At 30.9% G+C, this 15,694-nt stretch overlaps 6 protein-coding genes across 6 annotated transcripts; 1 reads left to right on the top strand and 5 right to left on the bottom strand.

The window, feature by feature from the left end:
• Positions 1-139: 139 nt before the first annotated feature.
• On the bottom strand, positions 140-3,739 carry UBP15 (ubiquitin-specific protease UBP15; the record flags this gene model as incomplete). The annotated part of the gene is made up of 1 exon (XM_011273644.1): positions 140-3,739. One exon carries the CDS (start codon positions 3,737-3,739, stop codon positions 140-142), a length of 3,600 nt encoding a protein of 1,199 aa, XP_011271946.1.
• A 2,234-nt stretch (positions 3,740-5,973) lies between these two features.
• On the top strand, positions 5,974-7,665 carry PDC2 (alpha-keto acid decarboxylase family protein; the record flags this gene model as incomplete). The annotated part of the gene is made up of 1 exon (XM_011273643.1): positions 5,974-7,665. The coding sequence occupies one exon, from the start codon at positions 5,974-5,976 to the stop codon at positions 7,663-7,665; it is 1,692 nt and encodes a 563-aa protein (XP_011271945.1).
• Positions 7,666-9,026: 1,361 nt separating this feature from the next.
• Positions 9,027-10,448, bottom strand: BN7_5799 (putative monooxygenase; the record flags this gene model as incomplete). Its single annotated transcript, XM_011273642.1, has 1 exon — positions 9,027-10,448. The coding sequence occupies one exon, from the start codon at positions 10,446-10,448 to the stop codon at positions 9,027-9,029; it is 1,422 nt and encodes a 473-aa protein (XP_011271944.1).
• A 291-nt stretch (positions 10,449-10,739) lies between these two features.
• BN7_5798 (Nitrilotriacetate monooxygenase component A) lies at positions 10,740-12,143 on the bottom strand (the record flags this gene model as incomplete). Its single annotated transcript, XM_011273641.1, has 1 exon — positions 10,740-12,143. One exon carries the CDS (start codon positions 12,141-12,143, stop codon positions 10,740-10,742), a length of 1,404 nt encoding a protein of 467 aa, XP_011271943.1.
• A 346-nt stretch (positions 12,144-12,489) lies between these two features.
• Positions 12,490-13,911, bottom strand: BN7_5797 (putative monooxygenase; the record flags this gene model as incomplete). The annotated part of the gene is made up of 1 exon (XM_011273640.1): positions 12,490-13,911. The coding sequence occupies one exon, from the start codon at positions 13,909-13,911 to the stop codon at positions 12,490-12,492; it is 1,422 nt and encodes a 473-aa protein (XP_011271942.1).
• A 740-nt stretch (positions 13,912-14,651) lies between these two features.
• On the bottom strand, positions 14,652-15,371 carry BN7_5796 (glutathione S-transferase family protein; the record flags this gene model as incomplete). The annotated part of the gene is made up of 1 exon (XM_011273639.1): positions 14,652-15,371. The coding sequence occupies one exon, from the start codon at positions 15,369-15,371 to the stop codon at positions 14,652-14,654; it is 720 nt and encodes a 239-aa protein (XP_011271941.1).
• Positions 15,372-15,694: the final 323 nt, after the last annotated feature.

The following is a 15,694-nucleotide window of genomic DNA, read 5'->3' as shown; positions in this document are numbered from 1 at the left end:
CAAATTAAATACTAAACAATATTATAAGTAAAACAAATTTGTAAAATCAAATATCATTAAAATTTCATCATCATTACTGATATGGTGGATATATACAAATGTGATGTTCATGAAACGAGTGAATATCAAATAGCAGAAATCATTTAATAGAAATACCACCACCTTGTAAGCTACCTTGACGACTTGTACGATTTGGGTGATCCAAACACAAAAAGTCACTTTCTGTAACTTCATCAAAGGTAATCAGATCATCATCTTCTAAATAATGTGGTCTTCTAAATTGTGCATCCCAAACACAAATATTTACTTTACTAAATTCTCTTTGACCTAAACCAAATTTCTTTTGTAAACGTGATTTAGTTTCTGATAATTTTTCATCAGGCAATAAATTAAAAATAAATGAAATTCCGTGTAATCTGGATGGATCTTTATTGAACTGTATAACTGGGACCAATCTTTCTTGGTTTTTAGCATTACCATTTTCATCAACATCAGGTAAATCTTCGTTGTTGAATTGAGTTTCAATAAGTTTTGTTTCCTCTGGTAAATTAGCAGCAAATACAGTCATTGTTTGTTCTATTTGATTAACAGAAATTTCTGGATATAGAATATGATAGAATTTGAAGTTAATATTAGCCCAAACAAGAATATTTTCTTTATCTTCATCTTTGAACCCAGTTTTCAGTTGTAATTTATCAATTATATCTTTAACAGTACCAGTCTTTGGAATCAATACTTCAATATTTTGATAGTGGACATAACCTGATGTTAACCAATGAACTTTAATTTGTTTCATATTTTCTAGTTGATGCAGAGGGATATTCAAAACTTCATATTCGAAGACTGGAACAGTGATATTATAAGCAGTCTTATGAATAACATTACCGACAACCATATCTGTCTTCATTGGTAATTTATTACCACTAAAACTAGCAAATATTCTCAAATATTTAGGATCAACATTTGCATGTTTACTAATCCTTTTAGATAACTCATCATAACTTGCATGAGTTGAAATCCAGAAATCAAAAGGTTCTGTAGCTGAAGATTCTGATAAATCATTAGATTGTGGATCTTTACTATTAACTAAAACATATTCATCATCATCAGCGGCGTTTGTTAATGGTTCAGCTTTAGCATTGACCCTTGTACGTAAATATTCATAAAATAAATTAGCTGATGCATAGTATGGATAAATATCCTTTGGGTTTGATGATAACAAATCTGCTTCAGTGATATTAATAACTGATTTTTGAACTGTAATTATATCACCATTTGATAATTCTGATTTATGGAATGTTTGAGCTGTTTGTAATACATCAATTGAAGTTGGTTGAATTTCTTCAAACAAATCAAGTTTAGTATTTGGATCCCATCCTAAAAGTTTATTAATTTTAGGAGTAACTGATTCTATAGTATCATCAGATTCTGTATAAAAATGAGTTAAACCTTTTAATGTTTGATTTTCTGAATCAAAATATTTAACAAACATTAAAATTTTTTCTGAATATTCATTTTCAGGTTCTTCACCAATAGGTTGTTCTTCACCAATTAAATAGTTTAGTTCTTTGGTTGGGTCTTCAATCCAAAGATTTGCAGTTGAATGTTTCTTAGATAAAAATTTGTCATAAATTTCACCAACAGTTAAATCATCAAATTGTAATTTAACAGATGGTCTTAAAGTATGATTACGACGATAATTCATAATCCAGAAATTAACACGTTCAGAATCAATACCAAATAACTCATTCAATTCAGAGAAAATTTCAGTGAATTTTTTAGTCTTCAAAATTTTCAAAGTTGTAGGTTTATCTTCATCTGTATAAGGACCTGGAATAATTGATTTTTCACCATCACCAAGATCAAATCCTTGATAATGTTTAAATAATGAATCAGAGTAAAAATTGATATTCAAATACAGATAACTTTCTTCTAATTCTTTACGTTCTCTTTCACGCTCTTCAATTTCTTTTTGAACTTCATCAACAATATAACTTGGAACATCTTTTTCAGTGACATCTTGTAAGACTGAATCTAATTCGGATCTCTTGATATAAACCAACATATAAGCACTTGTATGACGACGTAATTGATAATTTTGATATTGAAGTCTTGTCATCTTAACCAATTGAGTATTATCCAAAGCATCAAGACCAAAATTTTCATCAAATACTTGTCTTTTTGTAACTTTCCAAACTTTATCATCATCAAATCTATACCAATTATTGGTCTTGTCAGGTTTAATCATTGCATAATAATGACCTGTTGATATATCACCTGCATGAACCAAAACACCATGTAGATCATAAATTAATGGATCAGGATTTGAACCTTCAGAATGTTCCAAGAATGGGCTTAAATCAATTGAATCTGGAAATTCATGACGATCATTAATCTTGACTAATTGGTCATAATTAAAGTCATATTCAAATCTTTTCAATTGTAAATGTAAAACATTTGGGAAACTTTCAAAAATAACACCTTTTTTAGCATCTTGTAAACCAAAATCTTGAGCGGCATATTGATTTTCACCACTCATTAATTCAACTTCAATATAATTTTGGAAAGATTGAGTTAAATTTGCTAAATTCTTAACATTTAATTGAATATCCCAAAATTCTTCACTTCTTGCAGATTCATAATCAACATTAATACATTTGATATAACTCTTCATTTTCCCCACAAATGTATTATTTAAAGAATCTTCGGCACTTGTACCTTTCATTCTTGCTTCTAACCTATCCATTAAGATTCTATTCATTTCTTGAACATCATGTTGAGTGAAAGCATCACCTGTATCCCAACCAAAGGATTTTGTCAATTCTAAAGTATCAATAGGATCATCAGATTGTTGTAATTGATAAAAAATTCTTTGTAAAGCCAATGCAACACTATCATTTGGTGATTCACCTTCTGTAGGGATTTTATATACAGCTTTTCTAAAACTCTTAGTAAAGAAATAAGATTGTAAAAGGGAATTTAGATAACATGTAGCACCTTGATTCTTGAAACCAACAAATCCAGTTTCCTTTTTAGAATCATAATCAATAAAATTATGCCATAAAACACCAGTTGGATCTTTTAATATTTTGATGAAAGCAGTTATATTTAATTTATCATCTGAAATCAAAGCGCTATTATCCTTTCTTGGTTGATATAAAGCTTTTAAATCAACAAAATTTGAAAACCCCCAATCTGTAGCATCTTTATTAAATCTTTGATGAGAAGTGTTCAAAACATAATTCTTTGAATTATTTGGATTTGAAATTACTAAAGTAAATTGAGCACAAACATACCAGTTAGGATCTAATGGTTCTTCTTCACCAGTTTCTTCATTGGTTTTCTTTGGTTGTAAAGGTTCTAGATACAGAGCTAAATGTTGATTTGAATTACCTTTTGGAAATAACAAGATATTCCAATCTATACCGCCCACATTGAAAGTAGGACCATGAACTTTTGATTCATTTAATGCCTTATAATCTTTTATTTCCCATGTATGATATCCCTTTTCTGCAATTTCTTCATCTTCAATTGATGGTAAAACTTGATCAGATAAATGTGAAAATTCTTCAGGTAAAAAAGGATCAATAATTGAATTTGGTGAGGCGGTTGTTGAAACTGTTGATTTTCTCTTCTTCAGTTCAACAGAAGAGTCTGTTGATGATGATAAAGGGGTGTTTGAATCACTCATGATTTCATCAACTTCTTCATTTTGATCTTTTGAGATCTTTAAAGACATGATATCTAAGATGTTTTGTATGGGCAATTATTTTTCCTATCTCTTTAAACTTATAAAACAAGAGTAACTATTCCTTCCGTCTTTTATGACCAGCTTCTTCTTTGAGAGTTATGAAGTATCGATATAGTTCTATTATTTGGATTTATATCAATATCCGATGGCGTTTGACTTAAAATAATGACACCAAACTAAAATTGTGGGTTTAGGACTTTTATGGAGCACAAAATCCTTCTCAAAACAAATTGAAAGTGCGTTGTTTCGAAAAACCAATTGATATCAATAAGTAGATATAATCACAAAATCAGATCAATTGATAACCACGATAACTCAATGATAATTCGAATCTGTCTGAAATCTGAATTGGAAACTTGTTTTAGTATTGTAGAATTGATCAGAAAGGGGATTTTTTTGGTTCTACACAAGATACCGGGTTACGTCACGGCTTAGTCACACAAACAATAAAAACACCAATTCGCGAAGAAAGCAATCGCAATCGAAAATTTCCAAATTAACAAAAAAAAAATTAATTCAAAGATTATAAAGTGCATTGACGAGGGTTCGAATGGGTGTATACCCCACGGATCCCACGACTTTGTAAGTGAATAATTTTGAATACATAGATTCACCCAGGTGAATAAATATAAGATAGAATTGTTGAATATGTCAAAATAAGTACTCATATGTAACGGTTTTTGTAATAATGGTGTCATTGAAAATTGTGTCATAAATTTTGGTTAATTCATAGCTGATCGTCTCAACGTACTCAGATTATAGTTACTTCCGCTTCAACGTAGATTGATATATTTGATCTTGACTATCGTTATTTATTATGTTAATTAATACCTCTATATAGTTAATTAACAGATACTTAAAGTGTCAATTACATGCTCAAATTGAATCCCATTTAAATTTTCTGTTCATATATTAAAAGTACGTCGCTATTGTTCTATTGCATGTTCCTCAACAGATTTTAATTATAGTCAGCCCATTTCTCATACAATTTTCAACGCTTCGGAAAAACTCGCAAGATATTAGATCCATATAGTGCTACACTGCACAGTACAAATTGAGTTACTAGAAGTTAAATCTTCTAAGGAAAAACGTTGAACTGAAAGCTAAGACCATTTCTCAATATATTAGGAGTCCTATAATGAGAAAGAATACTTTTTTCTCCAGTGTATGAATGTAATCAATTCCATATAGCTAGCTTGTAAAGTCTGAAACATTGGAGCCGCGAATATACTAGAACATGGAATCTGGAGACGTCTCTGAGACACCGCCAGACCAAATACAAACAGATCAGTAGAACAGTAAGTAGAACATGAAGAAATTTCATGTAATACAGCGAGATAAGAGTAGAACGTGGATCAATTGTATCAATTGGACTTCAACATTATATCCTAGTTCTAGTTTAAAGGTAACTTCTTTTAGATCTTCATCTTAACTCCCTTTTCCCAGCCTCATGTATGCGTCGAAATTGGCTGACAAAATTGAGATCGTACAACTGCAACTAGTGAATTACCACGTTGAAACATCCACCATAGTCACTACAATCACCAACATCAACTGGGAGATCAATTGAACTTTGTGACATAACCGCAATCGTCCTTTGAAAGTCTGTCTGGACTCTGTACTGTCTGTAGTCCCTGTGTCTCCTCGTGATGTCTGTCTAGACACCTTGTTTTCACATAGCAATTGTTTTACCCCCGAGAAAGAGCACCTACGCAATATCATTAATACCCACCAACCAACCATACCGGATAAACCCAGAACAACCTGAGCCATACTAAACTCAACCTCCAACACCATTTATTAACCAGCTCATAAAACCGTTATTAATCAGTAGCCCATTTCTGTTTTTCCACGGTGTATTCATTTATTCATTATTCCCTTAAGATTATGCGCTTATGCCGGATGCAAGAGTCAAAAAGAAATAACAACGCGAAAACGCACCATTTGATGTCAAATTTGTATACGAACCAACTGATCTCAAGGATTCACAACTCTCAGCTTTGGTTAGTGCAGTCGGTCTCATCTGATTCACAATAAAGTGGGATGTGCCTTCTGCAACTTAATTATTGTCTAGTATATGTGCTGATGTGTTTATTCAAGGGGTATAAAATAGATTCAATTCCCCCTTCTATACCAAATTGTTATCATCATTTCTTAATTCATCATCAAGTTTATTAAAACAAACTTTTACAAACTTACAAACAAACAATTTACAATTAACAATGTCTGATATTACTTTGGGTCGTTATCTTTTTGAAAGATTAAACCAAGTTAAAGTTCAAACTATCTTTGGTTTACCAGGTGATTTCAATTTATCTTTATTAGATAAAATTTATGAAGTTGATGGTTTAAGATGGGCTGGTAACGCCAATGAATTAAACGCTGCTTACGCTGCTGATGGTTATTCAAGAGTTAAAGGTTTATCTGCTATCATTACCACTTTTGGTGTTGGTGAATTATCTGCCTTGAACGGTATTGCAGGTTCTTATGCTGAACATGTTGGTGTTTTACACATTGTCGGTGTTCCATCAATCTCATCTCAAGCTAAACAATTATTATTGCATCATACTTTAGGTAACGGTGATTTCACTGTTTTCCACAGAATGTCTCAAAACATTTCTCAAACCACTGCATTCATTAAAGATATTAACTCTGCTCCAGCTGAAATTGATCGTTGTATTAGAGAAGCTTACATTTTTCAAAGACCAGTTTACTTAGCTTTACCAGCTAACTTGGTTGATGATTTAGTTTCAACTGATTTATTGAAAACTCCAATTGATTTATCATTAAAAGCAAATGATGAAGAAGCTGAAAATGAAGTTGTTCAAACCGTTTTAGAATTAGTTGCAAAAGCTGAAAACCCAGTTATCTTAGTTGATGCTTGTGCTTCTCGTCATTCAGTTAAAGAAGAAACTAAAGCTTTAATTGATGCTACTCAATTCCCAACTTTTGTTACTCCAATGGGTAAAGGTGCTGTTGATGAACAACATCCAAGATTCGGTGGTGTTTATGTTGGTACTTTATCAAAACCAGATGTTAAAGCTCAAGTTGAAAATGCTGATTTAGTTTTATCTGTTGGTGCCTTATTATCAGATTTCAACACTGGTTCTTTCTCATACTCTTACAAAACTAAAAACATTGTTGAATTCCATTCAGATCACATCAAAATTAGAAATGCTACTTTCCCAGGTGTTCAATTCCACTCTGTTTTAAAGAAATTAAATGAACAAATTGGTCCAATTGTTAAAGATTACAAACCATACCCAGTTCCAAAAGTTAGCTTAACAACTGCTCCAACTGCTCCAGAAACTCCATTAACTCAAGAATGGTTATGGACTAGAATCTCATCATGGTTAAGAGAAGGTGATGTTGTTATCACTGAAACTGGTACTTCAGCTTTCGGTATTGTTCAATCAAGATTCCCAACTAACACAACTGGTATTTCTCAAGTCTTATGGGGTTCTATTGGTTACTCTGTTGGTGCTGCTTTAGGTGCTGTTGCCGCTGCTGAAGAAGTTGACAGAGAAAAGAGAGTCTTATTATTCGTTGGTGATGGTTCATTACAATTAACTGTTCAAGAAATCTCAACCATGATCAGATGGGGTTTAACACCATACATTTTCGTCTTAAACAATGCTGGTTATACCATTGAAAGATTAATTCACGGTGAAAAAGCTTCTTATAACGATGTTCAACCATGGGATCATTTATCATTATTGAAAACTTTCGGTGCTAAAGATTATGAATCTATCAGAGTTTCAACCACTGGTGAATTTGATAAATTAGCTAATGATGAAGCTTTCTCAAAGAACTCTAAGATCAGATTAGTTGAAATCATGTTACCAGTTATGGATGCTCCATTAAACTTGGTTAAACAAGCTCAAATTACTGCTGCTACTAACGCTTCAAAATAGATTATTTATTGAAACGGATGAAGTAATGAAGAATGATAAAGAAAAAAATATAATATTTGGTTTTTATATGGGTTTTTATTAATTAATAGTGTTTATAGAAAATTCATGATTATAAATGAGTTAAATTGAAAACTGTAGTACTATATTAGACAATATCATTTTCCATACAACACAAAAGTTAATGAAAAGGATACAGTAAATTTACTTCAGCTGCAAATTTCAAGTATAAAATTGATCACCGTTAAGTATCAAACTTTAAATTAATTAATTGTATGAAATGTTTTTGAGATGGCCATCAGTTGATTGTACGTTATCTATAAGAGGAGAAACTTTTTCAAATGACACACATGTAATTTAACGTTGTACAAGTGCCTATAAGGTTTAAACTGATACAATTGCTCCTATAATAGTACCAATGGCCTCACTAATTGAGTTAATATAACCATGCCTAGGCTCTTAATTTAGTTCTGAGTTTAATATGAAAATTTCTAAGGAATTAACTCGAGCTTGTTAACTGTACATATATAACGTTGACTATTTTCATTGAGATGCAGAAGAAAACTCAAGTGTCAAAATTCACCACGAGTCTGGTTCAGACCTGAGTGTTTTTTTTAAATGAATATTTCACTCAATTCAATTGTCCTTTCGTAATCGACGTATCTCTTCTCCGTTAAGCTTTCAAATCTATATATGTAATTACTATATGTAAAGTAATTTGTGTCAAATCCGAAGTCCGAATTAATTCCGAAGCTGTCCGAAATTTGTATACAGATATAAAAGGGAATAAATTTATCAATTTGGGCTCTAAAGTCTAAATTAATAAAGTCAATTAAAATTTGAAAGTTGAATTTTAGTCCCATTTAAGTTTTAAGGCCAAATTCGACAAAAAAAAAATCACCTTTTTAATCTTTGCAATTTTGAAACTTTAAATAAAAATTATGAGGTTATATTAGTTTTTTTTTAAATTTTAAATATTTCAAATTAATTATTATATTATATATTATTATAATATATCCATATCTAATTATATATAATTATATATAATATACACACTATCATGCTATAATTAAGAGCGTGAATATCTTTCCAAAATATTATAATTATATTATATATTAAATTATATTATATTCGTACAGCCGGCGCTGACAATATAATTTGGATGTAGTATTATGAATATTGATTATTAAACGAAAATTTAATGTTTATAGAAGTATTATATGATATAGTATATTATGATTCATGATTTAAGGCTAATATATTACAGATAATATGGTATACTTTATCTAATTATAAAAAGTTGTATATAACTAAACAAGACTTCGTCCGATATGAACGTTAAAACGATATAATGAAAAAAGAAGTTATTTAGGGGGAAATCCAATCTTTTCCTCAAATTCTTCTTTTGTTAAATCTTTTGTCCATCTCAGTTTATATGCTGGGTGATCCTCATCTAAAAATAACTTACCCTTTTGTTCATTGATATTTTCTCTTAATGTATCAGCGGCATAATCTTTATGGAATATACCTCTTCTTTGCAATTCAGGAATTAATAAATCAACAATATCTTCAATTCCCGATGGAAAAACAGCATAACTCAAGTTGAAACCATCAAGATCATAATCTCTAACCCATTTTTCCAACTCATCCGCAACTTCAGATGGTGTTCCGATCAAATTTCCTAACTTTGCAGTGTAAGCTTTTAGGACTTCTCTTTTAGTAGGCTTATTCTTTTTGGCCTTCTTGAAAATATTATCGGTAATTGTTTGAATTGCATTGGTACCTTTATAATCAATTTCATCATCAAGATCATATTTACTCAAGTCAATACCGGAAATACCTCCAAACCCAACTTCACCTGCTTCTGGGGTAGCAAATTCTTTAATCTTTTGTGCTTTTGCAATAGCTTCTTCATGTGTCTTTGCCAAAACTGGAGTAGCTCCAGCTAAGAACTTTATTGAAGATGGATCTCTTCCATATGATTCAGCCAATGATCTAATCTCTTTGATATCCTGTGCCAAAGTCTCACGACTACGACCTTCAACAAAAACAACTTCAGCGTTCTTTGCAGCAAGCTCCTTACCTTTTCTTGATGTTCCAGCTTGAATAATTACAGGAAAACTTTGAGGAGTTGGTTCTGTAATACCTGGACCTTCAACGCTGAAATATTTCCCCTTATGATTTATCTTTCTGATAAGATTTGGGTCAGCAAAAATACCATTTTCTTTATCATATTTAACAGCATCTTCTCTCCATGATGATAAAAGCAACTTCAAAACCACATCAACATACTCTTCAGATTTTACGTATCTCTCATCGTGCTCTGGAAATGGTTCCCCATTCAACAGATTTGGTCCAATACTTTCCAAATAACTTGACACAATATTCCAACCAACTCTACCATTTGATAGCAAATCTAATGAGGCAAGTCTTCTTGCGAAATGATATGGGTGTTCACTAACAGTACTGAAAGTAATACCAAATCCCAAACCTTTAGTAACACTTGATAACGCAGTAACAACAGCAGCTGGATCAACTCTTGGAGCGAATACACCAGTTCTTGCAGGTTCTCTAAAGTTCCCAGGACCTTTATAACTATCGAAAAAGGTCAAATGATCAGCAACAAATAAGGAATGTATCTTACCTCTCTCTGCAATTTTGGCCAGCTTAATCCATGGATCAAGACTATGTGTGAAATGTTTAGATTCATCTTCTTCATTTCTCCATAATCCTGGGGAACCACCTGTGATAATGTTTATAACTAAAGATTTTTGAGCTGAAGGCATTTTGCTATAACAGTTGTTACCACAAACAAACTGTTACCATAAAAATTATATTTTGATGAGTTGAAAGCATCTTTCTAGAGAACTCTTGGACTTTTATATAAAAGTAGCTTCTATTGGGAATATTTGCAACTTTACACAGTTTTTACAAAATCCGAAATTATTATAATTGTATAGACTCTCGGACAAAAACAGTAATACAAACGATAAGGTATAAGGGACAAAAAATACAACCTATTATTAACTATCATTGTACACACTTTGAGAAATTTCACTGAAATCCAAATAACTCATTCATTTGATTTGGCTTTCGAACTGTTCTTTTGATAGATCCGAAGTCCATCTGGATTTATGTGCTGGATGATCTTCTCTTAGATGTACAGAACCTTTACCTTCATTCAAACTTTCCCTAAAAGTTGAGCCTGAATATTCAGTATGAAATAAACCTCTTTTTTGTAACTCTGGGACTAATAAATCTACTATATCCTCAATTCCACCTGGGAACTCTGAAATACTAAAATTGAATCCATCTATATCAAAATCTTCAACCCATTTTTCTAATTCATCAGCAACTTCTTGTGGACTACCTACTAGATTACCATTTTTCTTAGTATAATGCTTTAGTACTTCAGCCTTGGTAGGATTGTTTTTCTTAGCTTTTTTAATAATATTGGAAGTAATTGTTTGAAGACCATTTGAACCGGTATAAATCACTTCTTCATCATCTTTAAATTTACTCAAATCAATACCTGATATACCACTGAATCCAATCTCTCCAGAATTTGGAACTGAAAATGCTTTCCTAGATTCAACCTTTTGGACAGCTTCTTCATGTGTGGCAGCTATAATTGGGGTAGCACTCGCAACAAATTTGATTGAATAAGGATCTCTTCCATAAGTCTTAGCCAATGATCTGATTTCTTTGATATCATTAGCAAGTACGTCATTATTTCTAGCATCAACAAATACCACCTCAGCAAGTCTTGCAGCCAATTGTTTACCTTTATTTGAAGTTCCGGCTTGGAATATCACAGGAAAACCTTGTGGTGTTGGTTCTGTAATACCAGGTCCTTCAACACTAAAATATTTACCTTTATGATTAATCTTCCTGATAAGATCCGGGTCTGCAAATATTCCATTTTCTTTATCATATTTAACTGCATCTTCTCTCCAAGAAGAAAGCAAAAGTTTTAAAACAACTTCAACGTATTCATCTGTCTTGATGTATCTTTCATCATGTTCAGGAAACGGCTCACCATTTAATAAATTAGGTCCAATACTTTCCAAATAACTAGAAACAATATTCCAACCAACTCTTCCATTAGTCAACAAGTCTAACGAAGCCAAACGTCTTGCAAAATGATAAGGATGTTCACTCACTGTACTGAAAGTTATCCCAAAACCAATATTTTCAGTAACACTTGACATTGCCGTAATGGTAGCAGCAGGATCAATTCTTGGAGCATGAACACCAGCTCTAGCAGGATCTTTAAAATTTCCAGGACCTTTCCATGAATCGAAAAATGTTAAATGGTCTGCAATGAAAACACTATGAATTTTACCTCTTTCTGCTAATTTAGCAAATTTAACCCATGAATCAATACTATTTGTAAAATTTCTTGATTCATCAGCGGGATTTCTCCAGACTAAAGTATGACCACCAGTTAAAATATTCAAGATAAGTTCTTTCTTTGTCATTTCCAAATTGTTTTCCCAATACTATATTACATTACTCAAATATTCAAATGGTATTTAAACTTTGAAAGTTTTGTGATCATTTATACCTCATTTCCTTTAATCTCTCCATTATGGAATAAGTTACAAACATGGTATAGCAAACGGGCCATACGTAGTCACCTGTGATGATGGCTAATTGTGACGTATATCACGGACTCACAGTTGTAAAGATTCCCAAAGAATTGATCAAATATGAGAGCCACATTAAAATTTATATAGGGACTGCCATGACATAAGGGTCATTTAACAGGCGCTAGATATTATAGAACAACTACAAATGAGTTTGAATACCTGAGTAAACATATAATTAAGCTAGACCCAATTTATTTTCAAACTCTTCTTTTGTTAGATCAGATGTCCATCTTAATTTATATGCTGGATGATCTTCATCAACAAAAATTTGACCTTTAATACCTTTAACATTTTCTCTTAAAGTTTTAGAAGTATATTCATTATGAAACAGACCTCTATTTTGTAATTCTGGTATTAAAAGATTAGTTATATCTTCAACACCTGCTGGGAATTCAGCAAATCCAAAATTAAACCCATCAATATCATATTCTGAGACCCATTTTTCAATCTCATCAGAAATTTCTGAAGGTGTTCCTATTAAACTACCAATTCTTGATGAATAATTATTAATAACTTCACGTCTTGTTGGATTATTTGTTTTTTTCCTTTTGAAAATATTATCAGTTATTGTTTGTAAATTATTTGATTTACCATTTTCACCAAATTGAATTTCTTCATCTAATTCATATTTATTTAAATCAATACCAGAAATTCCACTAAATGCAACTTCAGTACTTTCTGGAATACTATAATTTTTAATTTTATTTGCTTTTGTTATAGCTTCTTCATGAGTTTCACCAATTATTGGAGTTGAACTAACAACAAATTTGATTGAATTTCTATTTCTTCCATAAGTTTCAGTTAAATCACGAATTTCTTTAATATCTTTAGCTAATACTTCAATATTTCTACCATCAACAAAGACCAATTCAGCATTTTTAGCAGCTAATTCTTTACCTTTCCTAGAAGTTCCTGCTTGGATTATAAATGGGAATCTTTGTGGTGTTGGTTCTGTAATACCAGGTCCTTCAACACTAAAATATTTCCCCTTATGATTAATCTTTCTTAAAAGTTTAGGGTCAGCAAAAATACCAGATTCTTTATCATATTTAACAGCATCATCTCTCCAAGATGATAATAATAATTTATAAACCACATCCAAATATTCCTCGGTCTTGATATATCTTTCATCATGTTCAGGGAAAGGTTCACCATTTAATAAATTTGGACCTAAACTATTTAAATAACTTGATACAATATTCCAACCAACTCTACCATTTGTTAACAAATCCAAAGAAGCTAATCTTCTTGCAAAATGATAAGGATGTTCACTAACAGTACTGAAAGTAATTCCAAATCCTAAATGTTCAGTAACACTTGCCAATGCGGTAACAACAGCAGCAGGATCAATACGTGGAGCGAATACACCAGTTTTAGCAGAAGTTTTATAATCACCTTTATAAGTATCAAACCATGATAGATGATCTGCAAGGAATAAAGAATGTATCTTACCTCTTTCTGCTATTTTAGCTAGTTCAATCCAAGCATCAATGTTATTAGTTAATTCTCTTGAACGATCATTAGGATCTCTCCAGATTTGTGGTGAACCATTTGTTATGATGTTGATAATTAGTGATTTTGATGTAGCCGCTGTCATTTGATCAAAGGTTTCAGTTTTGAAAGTTATACCATTGTAATGGATTGAAGCTTGTAATTGAGAGCTAAGAATATCATATACATATATATAAATTAATCTTATAGTACATCAGTGGCGCTTTGTGAAATTGTGTAAGATATCAAATTGAGTAAAGTAAACGAATTCAATTCAATCGCGTCAAATTCTACAAAATGCATTTTTAAAGGATATATATGATTATATTGAAAGGTTTTCTGAATATCTAATCCTTTATTGGATAACATCCAGTATCAACCTGATCTAATCATATTGAATAATCTTAATCTATATAATGAATTGAATATGCATTTAATTTTTAATATGTTGCAGTAGACCAATTAAAATATGACATTTATTTAGATTTTAATCTCAGAAACAATTATTATTGATCTTGGGTTGCAAAGAAAAGCTAAACTGGTGTGATATATCTTTGCCAATAAAAAATATTTCAAATCCTAGTTTTCTGAATGCATGAATTTCAAAATAAAACAAAATATTAAAAAGTTATTAATTGTAAAGGAAAAATGTTGAAGAAAAATTTGTTGCTTTATATACTTTTAAAAATTAGCCGCCCAATTATTTTTAGTATTTCACAAGTAGAAATACTATTGATCTGTAAATACCTACAATTAAACACATAAACATTCACATTCATTGACAAAAAAACCAGAAGAAATGACTTAAATTGACCTTCCTGAACATATTAAACCATCACCTCTTTATTAATGTTTAAATTCATGTTCTTTAACATTTAAACCTTCTTGAACACCAGGAATTTCTCTAATTTTTTCCAACCAAGCTTTAATTGAAGGCCATTTATTAATATCAATATCAATATAATTATAAATATTAATCCATGAAAATGCAGCAATATCAGCAATATTTAAATGATCACCAACTAACCAACCATTATTTTCTTTTAATCTAATTTCATAAACTCCAAAAACACGTTCAGTTTCATCCAAGTATCTTTTTTTACCATATGGAATATCTTCTGGTGCATATTTAATAAAATGATGAGCTTGTCCATGATATGGAGCATGTGAAGCAATTTGGAAAGTTAACCATTGGATTTGATCCCAATATAATGGATCATCAATTCCATAATAATATTTACGTTCAGTATCATATTTTTCACCTAAATATAATAAAATTGCACCAGTTTCAGAAATTTTAGTTTGATTACCATTGGAATCAACATCACTTAAAGTTGGAATACGACCATTTGGATTGAGAGCAATAAACCAAGGTTCTTTTTGAACGTTGGTTCTAATATCTAATCTTGTTAAATGATAATTTAATTTTAATAATTCTAAATAAATTGTAGCTTTTTGACCATTTGGAGTTTCTAATGAATAAAGTTTTAAATATGGTGCTTTTAAATCTTTTGGATGATTTGGATCATCTAAATCTAAATTTTTTGTTGTGAAAGTATTTGACATGTTGATACTTGATGAATTGAATGTTCTAATCGATTTAATTGTTGAAATTCTTGATGGAATTGATGGAATTGATTGTATTAGTGTGGGTAGTTTATAGTTAAATAAAGGGGTTGATGAATTTATTTTGTTAAAATTGCTTATTAATATTGGTAATCGTGGTATATATATATTATAAACTAAATGTCCGAAATATATTATATTAGTAATCTAAATATGAAATTTGGTATATATATATTGGTAATCGTCCAGAATTTGAAAATGAATTAAAATACTGTGGCATTTGATGGGTGTTATTGAAGGGAAAATAGTATCTTTATAGGTAA

This window comes from Wickerhamomyces ciferrii, contig 00234 (assembly GCF_000313485.1).
Source record: "Wickerhamomyces ciferrii WGS project CAIF00000000 data, strain NRRL Y-1031 F-60-10, contig 00234, whole genome shotgun sequence".
Classification (NCBI taxonomy): Eukaryota; Fungi; Ascomycota; class Saccharomycetes; order Phaffomycetales; family Wickerhamomycetaceae; genus Hansenula; species Hansenula ciferrii.
Note: the sequence above shows the minus strand (reverse complement) of the source record. Positions and strands in the feature narration are given on the sequence as shown.